The sequence below is a fragment of the Quercus robur genome, chromosome 8 (genome assembly GCF_932294415.1).
Source record: "Quercus robur chromosome 8, dhQueRobu3.1, whole genome shotgun sequence".
NCBI lineage: Eukaryota > Viridiplantae > Streptophyta > Magnoliopsida > Fagales > Fagaceae > Quercus > Quercus robur.
The window spans coordinates 25,838,940-25,853,720 of record NC_065541.1 but is presented as its reverse complement, the minus strand read 5'-3'; the positions used below and the strand labels follow the sequence as shown (position 1 = coordinate 25,853,720).

Below are 14,781 nucleotides of genomic sequence, written 5' to 3'. Positions count from 1 at the left end.
ATATCAGGGGTGATGATTCGCCGTAGGGTTAGCCATTTTGTTGTAGCATGATGTAGCCCTTATGTGGGCATGTACTTTTCCATGTATCCTATAGACATTGCCCCTTGATGGGCCAATTATATATGTATATTATTCATTGCCTCTTGATAGGCCTAGCCATGTGTGTATTGTATTGCCCTACAGTAGGACTTGATGTATGATATTATCTCCTTGCTTCATGGTGTATGTATGGAACAATGCCTCTTGTTAGGACTTACATGTATAAATCTATAAATCGCCTTTAAAAAGGTTGCTGATGTATGTGCAAAACAATGCCTCTAGGTAGGACTTACATGTATAACTCTGGAAATCACCTTTGAAAGGGCTACTAATGTGTGTAAAAAACAATGCCTCCGATTAGGACTTATATGTATAACTTTGGAAATTGCCTTTGAGAAGGCTACTGATGTGCGTGGAAAACAAGAGGACTTACATGTACAAATCTGGATGTCTCCTTTAGGAGGTCTACTAATGTATGTGAAAAACAATGCCTCTAGGTAGGACTTACATGTATAAATCTGAAAATATCCTTTGAGAGGGCTGTTGATGTGTGTGAAAAAAAATGCCTCTGATTAGGACTTATATGTGTAACTCTAGAAATTGCCTTTGAGAGGGCTGCCGATGTGTGTGAAAAACAATGCCTTTAGGTAGGACTTACATGTACAAATCTAGATATCTCCTTTAGGAGGCTGCTGATGTATGCATGCACTATCACATTTTCATCGTGGATGGTGGTTTTGAACTAGCTTGTGTCACACTCACTTGTTTTGCACCGCAATTTCACAGGTTTGTCAGTGGCTTTTGAACAATGATCGTCTCACTAGAGGGAGAGAGAATGGAGAGATCGCATGAAATAAACTACCCCAGTTTAGGGTTTCATGCGATTCACAACATGAGAGACACATTCTCAGTAGGACAGACCCATTCTTGTATATTGGACATGAGGAAGGGAACCATGCAAAAAAAAACTGCCCTAGTTTAGTGTTTTGCGGGGTTCCAAGCCTACAAACTGGCTGAAAATGGCCTCGACTTTGTAGACCATACCAAATGCTGGTAATGAATGCGGACATTCTGAATGAGATCTCCTTAGACATGTTGTAAGGTGGTATGCAATGGTTGCCCCCATTATTGTCTGGGTAGCTTAAAAATTCAAAGACAGGCTTCTTGAGGAAACATCATGAGAAACAACTCCCTCTGTCCTCCAAATATGCTAAAAAGGCTACCGGATGGTTGAGGACAAGTTTTGGCATCTCTTTGTTGTGAATTATAATTATCGAGGCTGAACTGACCACTGAACCAGGTGAACCGAGTTTTGGAAAATGAGGTTCAAGACATCTGGAGGTGTTGAACAAGACACACAAAGATAAACTACCCTGGTGTAGGATTTGTGCAGTCTCAGATGCACGAGAGAGAGTTTCTGACAATTCGATTCACTGTTGGGCCAACCATGCACTACGGTGGGTGTTAAAATGAGGGAATCATTGCTCCAAGGTGGTAAAAAACATGCCAAATAGGGAGAGAGTGCTCAGAATATATGTAGGTTTGTGCCTGGGGGATTGAAAAGCCCTGGCCCGTATCCCGAGGTCCGGCGGCTCTTCAAGGGCCGCCACCTCAAATTACGTGCATAAAAGTTAGGTTTTAGACCAGTTTCATCTCATTCAGGTCTGCAATTTTTTGGGGTCTTCTTCTACCCTTTTTTCCACCCAAAACGTGTAGAAAACACTATTTTTTGCGTAGATTCTCATCAGATTATGAGATTTAGCAAGATCCGTTCATGGATGCTCTGGTGATCACTCCTACGACACTTTGGTCAAGCTTAAGAGGGAGTCTTACTATAAGAAGAAGCTTAGGAGGTGGTGGAACTCCTTTTCTTGTGGTGATCGGGCACTCATTCGACAACTTCTTGGAGATGCTACTCCTCTTCTTCACACCACACTAGATAGGCATTTGTTGGAAGTCATTACCTCTTGTTGGGATCCTACTTTGAGATGTGTCACCATTGGGGATGTTGATTTGGTGCCTACCTTGGAGGAGTATGATCATTTTCTTTCACTTTCTACCCCTCTGAGTACTATTTTCGTTCCACCAGTTCGGCCACGTTATCGTAAGAGACTCATTGATCTGTTGGGCTTCAAGAGGCTCGTAGGCGTTGACTTAGTATGGCAATGGGATAGGAGGGAGCATGTCCTTTGATTTCCTGCATGATCGGCTCCACTCATTGGAGTTGCCTGTTGGTTACTAAAATGACTTTGTGGACTTAAAGGAGCAGTGGACATCCTACCAGCGTTAGGCCTTCCTGGTGGCCTTTTTTGGTGCGGTACTGTTTCCTTCATCATCAGGAGCTGTTAGATTTGTCATTCTCCCTCTAGTGAGTGCCCTTCCTCATGGTACCTCTTTCATTCGCACTCTACTTTTTAAGACCATTAGGTCCTTATCTTTATGTCGGGAGACTGGTAGGGTTAGGCTAGGTTGTTGTGTTCATATGTTATAGTTATGGTTCTGTAGCCATTTGAGTGTCATTGCTAAGGATCAGCCTATAGGCTTTGTGAGTAGGAATAGAGTTTGGGCTACTATAGTTCTTAATCTTCCTTTTTTTGGGATACTGAGGGTTGGCTGAGATACTTGTGCACCCTGAGTCCCACTGATTGGACCTGGAAAGTCAAATGGGGTATCACTAGATGGCAGGGGTAGACCCATTGTGTCGGTTTACCTGGCATTCCTTTGGTGGGTATCTGGGGGTGTACGGGGTACTTCTTGGGTATAGCCATGCGGTAGTTTGGGGTATATAGCATATCCCTTGACTTAGTGATCTCTCCGTTGTCACTTGCGAGTATGGGCTCGTAGATATCGATGTAGCAGTGATAGGGCGTGCCTTTGAGTTCTAAGAGGTGTGCAAGTTGAGCATTGACTTCCCCCTTTGTTCTAGGGATGACCAGGAGTGGTTCTCTGCTGAGTTTAGAGTGTGGCGAGACACCAAAGATCCCAACTTTGTATTTGACTTATCATCACCAATCTCAGCTAAGCTGCCACTTTCGGCTGATGTTTTGAGAAACTATACTTTGGAGTTTAAGATTAGAGTTGAGAGGGCCTTTATATATTTGAGGGAGTGCCTAAGTGAAGCTGTTAAGGATAGAGACTGTTGTAGGGAACTAGTTGATACCCTTATGGAGGATATTAAGGAGATGAGTGGCGCAACATGAGAATGAGCTCGCTACTCTTAGGGCAGAGCTTGATCGGAGGGGACCAGCCCCTCCAAGCATAGAGGCGGTGTGTGTTCAGCTGAAATCTTGGGTTGCAGGTTTGGAGGATGAGCTTGCGGGTCTTACTTGGAGGTTTACCGTTTTGGATCACACTTGGGAAGATGAAAAGGCTGCACTAGAGCAGGGCTGAGGCTAATAGCAGACTCGATAGCTTAGCATTTAAGCTAGTACAGGCGAGAGCCTACATCCATTCCACTTTGAGCGTGAAGTATGGGCGAGAGAGTGATGAGCCTAGTGAGCTGCAGTTGGTTTTCCGTCTCCTTCAAACTAAGCTGGCCGAGAGAGAGGAGGCTTTGAGAGTTTCTACTGCAGAGGTGGGCACCTTGCAGGCTTTGCTAAAGACTGAGAGACAAGGCTTTACTTCTAATTCCACGTTGGAGAGGGAGCTGGTCTGTCTTTTGCATTCACATGGCAGACTTCGAAAGATTGCCAAAGACCTTGGCTTTGATGCAGTTGGGTTACTTCACACTCATGCTTATGATGACTTGATTCTCCACACTAGTTTTGGGAGATTATGCCAAGCCGTGTCTGATCGCTTGGGCCATGTTTGAGTTACTAGTATTCTTTTTTGTTTATTTTGTTTCTACACATGCGCTATGTAGTTAGTATCCCACCATGTATGGAAAGGTCCTTCGTAAATTGCTAGGCAATTGCATAAGGCCTTCCGCTTTTTGTTTGAGTTCTTAAAGCATAGTCTAGTCTGTTAGGCATGCTTAGAAACTGAGAGATGGTGGAGAGAGATGTTTATGATGATATTTAGAATATATTTATGAGATGATATTTCACGTTTTGGTATTAGAATGTATGAAAGAAATAGAATGGCACAATACAAGCATGTTAATGAATATGCAAGTAAATGCTTTGAAAATGCAAGATTATACAAATAAGTGATAGATGTAAAATTGATGCATATCAATATCTTATTTTTCCAAGGATACATCCTGTTCTAGACTGATCTTTTTCTTTTCCCATTGAGGTACATTTCCCATTGGTACGAGCCATAACATCTTGACCAACACACTAGGTCGTGGTAGTATTGTAGACAGAGAGCGATCTCGGAGGTGTCTTCATAACCTGTCTTGGATGCTAGATCCCTCTAATTGGGCTTTAGTATATGGCTTGGAGTGGGACCAAAAGGGAACAAATAAGAAAATAGCTCCAATGGGCCTTGGGCTTTTCTGTCAACTCTTGACAAGTCCAAAGTGACCATTAATTATATTTAATACTACTATATAAACATAATTGCACTCTAGGCCTTATTAATAAATTATATCTCAAGACTTTATTGTACATGCAAAGTCATGAATGTAGATAAGTCGAGAAAGAGAGAATATAATTTTAGTCCTGAATTCCGATCCTACCTCACTCCGGCTAGAAAATTCCAAAAGAAAAACAGCAAAAAAATTCAAAAATACCATTCCGGCATTATTTCTATCCAAACGTGAGCTGCGACTGGCGGCTTGCAGCCGCGAGTCACCCGCGAGGCCAAGCTGCGAGTCTCTGTTTTCTTGCACACTCTTGAGCAAACTTCACTCTATCTCACTCACTACCCTTACAACAAACCCACCTAAATACAGGGTTACTAAATGCTGAAATACAAGCAAATTTGGCACGGAATAAAGCCAATAAAATGGTTGATTAAATTCAACCTTACACTTATTATTTTTAATAAAATATATAAAAAATTAAAAGCTTTTTCTTTTTAATTTTTCCTAAATATTAATTCTTATAAATAATATATTTTTTTAAAAGAATATATGATATACACAACCCTGCATCTATTATGTGTGTTTTATTTATTTATTATTATTATTTTTTAAAGTTTAATTACATTAAATTTTTTTAGAAGAAAATTACATTACTATTTTATACCTTTTTTTAGAGAGTTTCAATCTATAACGTTCACTCCTATTGATAGTTTTTTATTATCAGACCAAGACATTAATTAGATTTTGGTGTAGGCGGGAATTGAATCTCAGATCTCTTATTCAACTGTCGAAAAGCTAATTGGAACCCACAACTTCCTTATACTTATTTGCATGTAAAATATCAAGACCATATAAGAGATTAATAATAGGGTAAACTACATAGTTCCTTATCCTTTATGTAGGAAAAACATAGTTTGTATGGCATACAAAACATACGTAGCGGAAAACTAACAGATCTACTTCATTCGCAATTGATAACATGTACTATGTAAATTTTAGAATTTAAGAATAAGAGAGTGTACCTTGGTGTGGTGAAATTCAAAACCAAAGATTAGAAGTACTTAGGAACACTTTCAATCTTCACTTCAATTCCACTTATGCCCAAGAAGTGTGGTCTCTCAATCAGTTTATACGTATGTGTTCAAGGGAGAATAAGAGAGTGGCTTATACTCACATACACACTATTTTTATACATTACCATACAGTGAAAATTCTATATGTTTCTCTCTTTATATATAACTGATTATCTAATTGGGCTTTAGTATGTGGATTGGAGTGGGACCAAAAGGGACAAATAAGACACTAGCTCTAATAGGTTTTGGGTCTTTCTATCAACTCTTGGCAAGCAAAAAATTATCATTAATTATATTTAATACCACTATATAAATATAATTGCATTCTAGGCCTTATTAATAAATTATATCACAAGACTTTATTATACATTCAACCCCTTCATTAAAATATTCGTAGTAGTACAAAGTCATGAATGTTAATTGCCACTTTGAAAATTGATACATTTTAATCCTTGAGTACCCAGTTTAATCCTTTAAGTTATTCATCATATATTTATAAAAATCAATTTTATAAATATATACTTTAGTAACTTTTTACTAAAATGGTTTGACCTAACACTCTAAATAATCAAACCTATTAAACTTATCTCAAAAGAATAATTTATTTCTTCGTTAAGAGATTATGAATTCCATCTTGAGAATATATGTTCTTTCAACATTAAATGTGGCTGCCCAACATGCTGAGGTTTTGATTGTGACTTTAGATCTCACTCTTGATATATCAAAGCAACCTACATGGTGTACTGTTGTAGGCAACCAAAAAAAAACCTATACTCCTAAAAATATATGTAGTGGTGTGAGTAAGGATCGTTCCCACGGAGAATATCTAGCCTAGTTTTATGCTACGTGAATAAGGATTTTGGGGGGGGGGGGTTTGAGTATAATGAAAACAATTTTAAGAAAAACAACTAAGGAACAATACAAATTAAAATATCAAAATCAATCAAAATAACAAACCTTGGTCTAAGTCAACATCCACTATCGGAATTTTACAATTGATCATCGATGCAAGTATACATCAATTCACATTTTGAATATTCACCGTTGGAACTATTTTCCTATTTCTCCCTAGTCATAGTTAATTAGAAAACAGGCGATCTAATAAACCCTAACTACTAAACAACCCATGACAAGCGCTAAAGGTTTAATCTAGTAGCAGCATTAAGAATTAGAGAGATCAATGAAACTAAACAACACAAGCGTAAGCAGTTGTATTTAATTTAGTCAAGCATTCTTCCTAATTTCTAATGCAGCAAATCATTAAATCTTGGTTTCTTCACAAATTAGAGAGATCAAACAATTACGGATTTGATATCTAACTTAGCAATAGATTGCAATGAATAATAAACTAGCAGGTCTCCTAGTAATTAAACGAGACAATCATGAAAATAGGTACAGAAGAACATCTGATACTCAAAGCATAAAATTGAATAGTAAAAACAAATTAGATCCCATAGTTTTATTGATTCAGAGGCTTCCGTTTCCTTCGACCAAGTATAAAAGTTTAGCCAAGCCGGGCCATGATGAAAACTTGAATGAGAAAATTAGAGAAGAGGGGAGAGAGAGGCGTGTGTCAAGTCTAATTTTTCCTCTCCCTTTTACACGTTAATTCCCCCTTTTCCAAGCCTATAAGATCTCCTAAAACTATTCTAAGTACTATCCTAAAATAACAACATCCAAATCTGACTAATTAAAGAAAAAATAAAAAAATAAAATAAAATAGAGTCCTAATATAACTAGGAAAGTAGTGTTTTCAGCTGGAAATTTCTTGCACTAGATCTGCAAACTTCCAAAAATAAACCACATCAAATCCGCGTATTAGAATTGTAGGCAGGCTAAGGAATGTTCTAGAATGTCAGCAGTGCAGGTGAAGCAACTTCAAGCCCCATTTAGACCTCGATGCAGCAAGTATCTCTCAAAACTCAAAATAGTAAAGTTGTAGAGATTTTATTAGAGTTCCATAGCATCTTGAATCATCTCAATCGGAGCTCAGATGAGAGAGTTATGCCCAGATTACGAAGCAATGTCAAAATTGTCCTGAATTGCCCAATTAGCCTCGTTTTGCACTTAATGCTTCCATTTGCATCCTAAATCAAAATATAAGAATAATGAGTACATTTAGGAACCAAATAAGTATAAAAGACTAAATATTAAGGGAGAAAAATATGAAATTTTGCATTCTCGTCACTACACTTCATGATCAGGTTCATTATTCTCTCAAGATTGAGAGTTCATGTAAATAGAAGTTGTGAGATTTATTATTCATTTGACAGTCGTTAGTAGAATAATAAATTTCACAGCGGTCTAGTTCAATATGTCTTAACACTTAAAACATATCAACATATCAATTAGAAGTCTCCACTTCCATGATCAAGACAAATAATCTTAGGTGATATGTTATAGTCTTCGCAAATAAAATGCCCAATTTCATCACTGACTACGAACTAAAATTTTGAGTTTACAAAGAACTTGTAATTTATATCTTCTATGACTAAATCACACAAATCACATACTATACATCTCATGGACTATATGATAATGTCCAAATATTCATGTTGCCATTATTTTAGATAATAATAAAACAACTTTATTAATCACAATATAATATCATACATAACATCATACAATAGGATTTAAAGGGCATATATCCTAACAATCTCCCACTTGCCCTAAAGACTATTGTGTAGTAATCTAACTCTCATTCCCTCCAAATGTGACTCAAAAGTCCTTTGGGACAAGGCTTTGGTAACGGAATCTACTAGATTATTTGTACTATCAATCTTTGCTACTGCTACATCTCCTCGAGCAATAATGTCTCAAATGATGTGGTACTTTTTTTCAATATGCTTTCCTTTCTTGTGATTTCTTGGATTGTGTAACCGCTCCACTATTGTCATAGAACAATGTGATAGGAACTTGCTCTATTCTCACAACACTAAGATCGAAAAGGAATTTCTTGAGCCAAACAGATTCCTTTGCTGCTTCAAAGCAACAACATATTTAGCTTCCATGGTGGAGTCGGCAACACAAGATTGCTTAACAATACTCCAAACTTATGGTTCCACCTCCCAAGGTGAACACACAACCTGAAGTGGACTTTCTGAAATCAAGATCTGACTAAAAATCAGAATCTGTGTAACCAATAGGTATCAAAACTAACATCGATAAACTAGCATATAGTCTCTCGTTCTCCTTAAATACTTGAGAATATGCTTTACAGCCTCCTAATGTTTTGGTGCTGGATTTGATTGATATCGACTGACTATGCCAATTGAATAATAAATATCTAGCCTAGTACATAGCATGACATACATGAGACTTCCCACTGAAGAAGAATAAGGAATTTGTCTCATTGTCTTTTCTTCTTCAAGAGTCTTAGTCCTTTGGTCATCAAACAGAGGAACTCCATGTCTGAAAGGAAGTAATCCTTTCTTGGAGTTTTGCATGCTAAACCTTGCTAGAATCTTATCTATATATCCAGCTTATGACAAGCCTAACATTCTATTCTTTCGATCTTGCCAAAGCTTGATCCCTAGAATATAGTTAGCTTCACCTAAGTCCTTCATATCAAATTGGCTTGACAACCAAATCTTTACTGATGACATTACCCCTATATCATTTCCAATGAGTAGAATATCATCAACATAAAGTACTAGGAGCATTACTACTTCGATGTCTTTTTTACTCACATGGTTCATCTAGATTTTGTTCAAAACCAAATGACTTGATTTCTTGATCAAATCTGAAGTTCCATGATCTAGATACTTGCTTAAGTCCATAAATGGACATTTTCAACTTTCATACCATATGCTCTTGGTTCTTTGCTACGAAACCTTCCGGTTGCATCATATAGATTTCTTCTTCAAGATTGCCATTAAGAAATGCAGTCTTGACATTCATTTGTCGAATCTCATAATCATAATGAGAAGCAAAGGATAAGAGAATTCTGATAGATTTAAGCATTGCTACTGGTGAAAAGGTTTCTTCATAATCAATACCTTCTTTTTGCGTATACCCTTTTCACTACTAGCCTTGCTTTAAAGGTTTCAACCTTTTTATCTATCTATCTCTTCCTTTTGTAAACCCATTTGCAACCAATAGATTTAATGCCATTAGGTGTCTTTACAAGATCCCAAACTTGATTGGAATACATAGAATCCAATTTAGATTTCATAGCTTTGACCCAATGATGTGCATTTATATCTTTCATTGCCTCTTCATAATTGTAAGGATTAGATTCAGCCTTTTCTGAGATAGCTTAATAAGTTTCTCCCAGACCTATAAATTTTACAGGTGGCCAACCAATTCTCCCACTACGATGAGGTACTTGTGTACGAGTAATCTCATGAGTAGAATCTTGTGGTGTATCTAATACAACCACATCATCCCTAGTTTCATCCATTGGTCGTTCAATTACAGGTTCATCTATTTCAGCCAAGACAACCTTACTTCTAGGATTAAAATTATTCACATAATCATCTTCCAAAAATTTGGCATTGTTGCTAACAAACACTTTGTTATCTTTATGATTATAGAATAAATAACCCTTAGTTTCCTTTGAATACCCTTAAATCATGCATACTTCTGTTTTTGCTTCCAACTTGTCAGACTTCCCTTTTAACCCATGTGCTGGACATCCCCAAATGTGGAGGTATTTCTACTCCACAATTCCTTAAGTGAGTTGGGAACTGATTTTGATGGAACTAAATTTAAAATATGCATTGTAGTTTTTAGTGCATATCCTCAAAAGGAAATTGGTAAAGTTGAATGACTCATCATGGACATAATCATTTCTAAAAAAGTCTTATTCCTTCTCTCTGCTACACCATTTTGTTGAGGAGATCCAAGTGAAGCCAATTGGGATTAAATCCCATTTTGAGTTAAGTAATCCTTGAAATCCCCAAGAAGGTATTCACCACCTCGATCATATTGAATGGCCTTTATGTTTTTACCCAACTGGTTCTCAACTTCAGCCCTAAACTCTTTGAACTTTTCAAAGGCTTTGGACTTCCGTCTCATTAGGTACACATAACCATATCTTGAGTAATCATTCATAATAGTGATGAAGTACTCATAACCATTAGGTGCTCATCACTATGAAGTACTTATTAGGTACACATAACCACATCCGTATGAACTAATTCAAGCAACGCTTAGGCCCTTTTACTTTTTGCATTAAAAGGTCTTTTGGTCATTTTGTGCTCCAAACAAGATTCACAAATTGGAAATCCATCAAAATCTAGTGATGATTCCTTGGATATCAGTGGGTTGACAAGACTCGAGCGATGATCTTTGGGCTATCTCCTGTAATACAAAGAACACTGAATCAGAGGGGACCGGTGGTGACCGGCCAAAAATCCTCCGATGATGAAGTTAGTTACTTTTGAACTCTCTGTAAGGAATAAATATTCTCTCAAAATGAAATTGTCTGAATATCCTTATCCTTCATCGAAGAAGCCTTATATAGTGTGTGTGTGGAACGGTTATCTGTTTAGTAACCGTTCCCAATGTCGAGGAGTCTGGAGAATTGGGGGTAACTTCCATAACCGCTGTGGAGGTTACCTGGGTTGGACGGGCCGGTGAACTCGTCCATCCTTAGTAAAGATGGACGAGACTTCCACGATGAACTCGTCCATCTTTAGTGAAAGATGGACGAGACCATCTTGGAAGGCTTGCCCTGCGTAAATGGTGTAGATTCCATGAGGTATTCCTCGTCCATATATGGACGAGGTTCGCCAGAATGCTTGGAACTTTCTCTGCGCCTACTGTAGCTTCTTTCGTTGGACGAGACATATGGACGAGTTATGGACTTGGATGATTTGTGACACCATCATCTAGTATCTCTATGAGTCCATCTTTTATCAGTATTTGAATTCTGTTTGAATTAATATCACCCAAACACAAGTGCCAAAGATATGCATCATTAGTAGAAGGAAACTTTCTCTTTAATAATTTTACATGAGAATTATTATCTAATTCAGAATTGTATAATTCATGCTTATCAAGAGTTAAAATATAAAAATCATCAACAATATTGCCAGAATAGACAAAGACTTTTTCCTTCTTTATTACAACATTGTTTTTCAAGATAACATAATATCCATGTCTACCTAAATAAGTTGCAGAAATTAAATTCCTACGAAAATTAGGTGCATACAAACAGTCTTTCAATATTAAAACTCTAGAACCAAAACATAAATTAAACACTCCAATAGCTACAACTGGAATTCTGCTCCCATCAGCCAAAGTAAGAAACATTTCCCATTCATTCAGCTTTTTGGTCTCTTGGAACCCTTACAAAGAATTGCAAATATGATTTGTACAACCTGAATCCACACACCAGGAATCCATGGGATTTTTTACTAAACATATTTCAAAAAGGAATGAACTTTTCATAACCTTATTCTGGGCAGCTCTGAATTTTGGACAATTCCTCTTCTAATGACCTTTCTCGCCACAATGGAAACACTTTCCTTTGGCGTAGTCCTTTTTCTTTCCCTTGTTGGAAACTCCTAAGGAAATTTTTTTACCATCTTGCTTGGTGAAGTCATTCTTCTTCCTCTTTTTACCCTTACCTTTCGACTTAGGTTGAGAAGAAAAAGCTTCAACCATATTAGCACCAACACTGGATGTATCAAGAATGCCTTCTGCTGCCACCAATTCATTCATTAATTCAGACAATGTATAAATCATTTCGTTCATAATATAATTAAGTCTGAATTCCTTAAATGATTCTGGTAATGATTGGAGTATCATATCCACTTGGGATTCTCCATCAATATCGGCACCTAAAACCTCCAGTGTATTCAGATGAGAGGTCATCCTAAGACAATGCTCGCTTATTGAAGTACCTTTAGCCATTTTGGTATTATAAATCTGCCTCATAATTTCTTGCCTAGCAGAACGGCCTTGCTCACCAAACATCTCCTTTAGACTTAGCATTATGTCCGAAGCTAGTTCTACATCCTGCATTTGATGCTGTAGAACATTTAAAATAGCTACTAGGATATAGCACTTGGCCATCTCATTAGATTTCTGCCAACGATAATATCACTGTTTTTCCTTAAGAGGAGCATCTAATGATGTGAAGTTAGGACAAGGTTCATAAAGCACGAATTTGTGCTCTTTAGTAGTGAGAACAATGTCCAAGTTTCTTTTCCAGTCAACATAGTTGGATCTAGTTAGTTTGTTTTGATTAAGAATAGCAATAAGTGGGCTAAAAGATGCCATGATTTAAATATGAAAATAAAAAAAATGAATATGATAAGTAAACTGGACATTATCAATTTAGCATATAAACATATAGTATGGAACCTTAATAAAACCATAACATAAAATATGCAACGACAACTCAATCCATGGCTATAATTCCTTGGTAGCAAGTATATTATAAACATCATGATTGATTGAGAAATATTCTCATTATTAGTGCTATCATGATAACTCTTATCGTTTACTAATAATATGCTGTATTAACTTTAGCCTCTAAGTAAATAATGACATAGCTCCTTTGGGAGGTTAACATTACACTTAGTTTAGTGTACACCATTATCTAGAATCATTTGTATCCATATTTCATCTCCCTTATAGTGTTTAAACTTGTAGTACCATGAAACAAAACACCCTCCTTTGGGATTGTGAGGTATATACGCCAAGACGAGGTGCTTGTTCATGCTACTTTAAATGGGTAAGTTCAATCTTGTAGTACTATGATGTAAACACCCTCCTTTGGGATCACAAGGCATATAAGCCAAGACGAGGTGCTCCTTTACACTACGATGAACAGATAATGGAGGCTGTGAGATCCAACCCTTGTATCTCTCTCCCACTAGATATTTTAAAAGAAAGGTTTTTAATTACAAATCATGTGTAATCTCATCACACATAGCCTTGCACTTCTAAAGTGTGAAAACACTTAAAAATTCAAAATTCACAGCATTTGATCGATCGAACCTTTTTCTCGATCAATCGAAAAAAGTGAAGAAATTCATATGAAACCTTCTGCCTAGCTCGATTGATACTTGATCGCAACTTGATCGATCAAAAAAGAACATTCAATTTATTAGAAGTAATTTTTGATCAATCAAAAATATAAAGAAAATCATCACATAGGTTTTGTCCAATTTGATCGACTCTCGATTGCTAGTTGATTGATTGAAAAGGAATATTTGATTGATCCAAAATAAATTTCGATCGATCGAAACACGTGATGAAATTTTCCAAGAGGTTTTTGTCTCACTCGATCGATCGAAGGTGAATCTCGATTGATCGAAACTCATGAAACTGAATTTTTTCCAGAATTTTTTTGAAGCAGTTTTCAACAGTTTTCATGAATAAACTTTTATGATATGAACATAAACGATTGAGATTGTGATCAAAAACTGAATTGCATTGATGCTATAGCCTTAAAGTTCAATCTAACATACTTAATATCAAACTTAAACAACATCATAACATTAATATCATTTTTGATCAGACAATAATTTCAATAACTATGCAAAAAATTGATTGTAGAATCTTCTAACATCATGAAATTACTATCTTTGATTCAAAAACTCACAAAATATGTTATACAAATTCGAAATTGAAGACTGCTTTGATACCAATTGTAGGAAAAACATAGTTTGTATTGCATACAAAACATACGCAGCAAAAAATTAACGAATCTATTTTATTTGCAATTGATAACATGTACTATGTAAATTTCAGAATTTAAGAACAAGAGAGCGTACCTTGGTGCAGTGAAATTCAAAACCAAAGATTAGAAGTACTTGGGAACACTTTTAATCTTCACTCCAATTCCACTTATGCTCAAGAAGTGTGGTCTCTCAATCAGTTTATATGTATGTATTCAAGGGAGAATAAAAGAGTGGCTAACACTCACATACACACTATTTTCATACATTACCATACATTACAAAATTTTGTATGTTTCTCTCCTTAAATACAATTGATTATCTAATTGGGCTAGCCTTTTGGGCCATTCCAATTGGGCTTTAGTATATGACTTGGAGTGGAACCAAAAGGGATAAATAAGACACTAGCTCCAATGGGTTTTGGGTCTTTCTATTAATTGTTGACAAGCCCAAAATTACCATTAATTATATTTAATACTACTATATAAATATAATTGCACTCTAGCCCTTATTAATAAATTATATCCCAAGACTTTATTATATATTCAACCCCTTTATTAAAATA

At 36.5% G+C, this 14,781-nt stretch overlaps 1 protein-coding gene across 1 annotated transcript; it reads right to left on the bottom strand.

Annotated features, from left to right (window-relative positions):
• Positions 1 to 12,018: 12,018 nt before the first annotated feature.
• Positions 12,019 to 12,603, bottom strand: LOC126696098 (uncharacterized). The gene has a single exon (XM_050392877.1). The coding sequence runs from the start codon at positions 12,601 to 12,603 to the stop codon at positions 12,019 to 12,021; it is 585 nt and encodes a 194-aa protein (XP_050248834.1).
• Between the last annotated feature and the right edge of the window lie 2,178 nt (positions 12,604 to 14,781).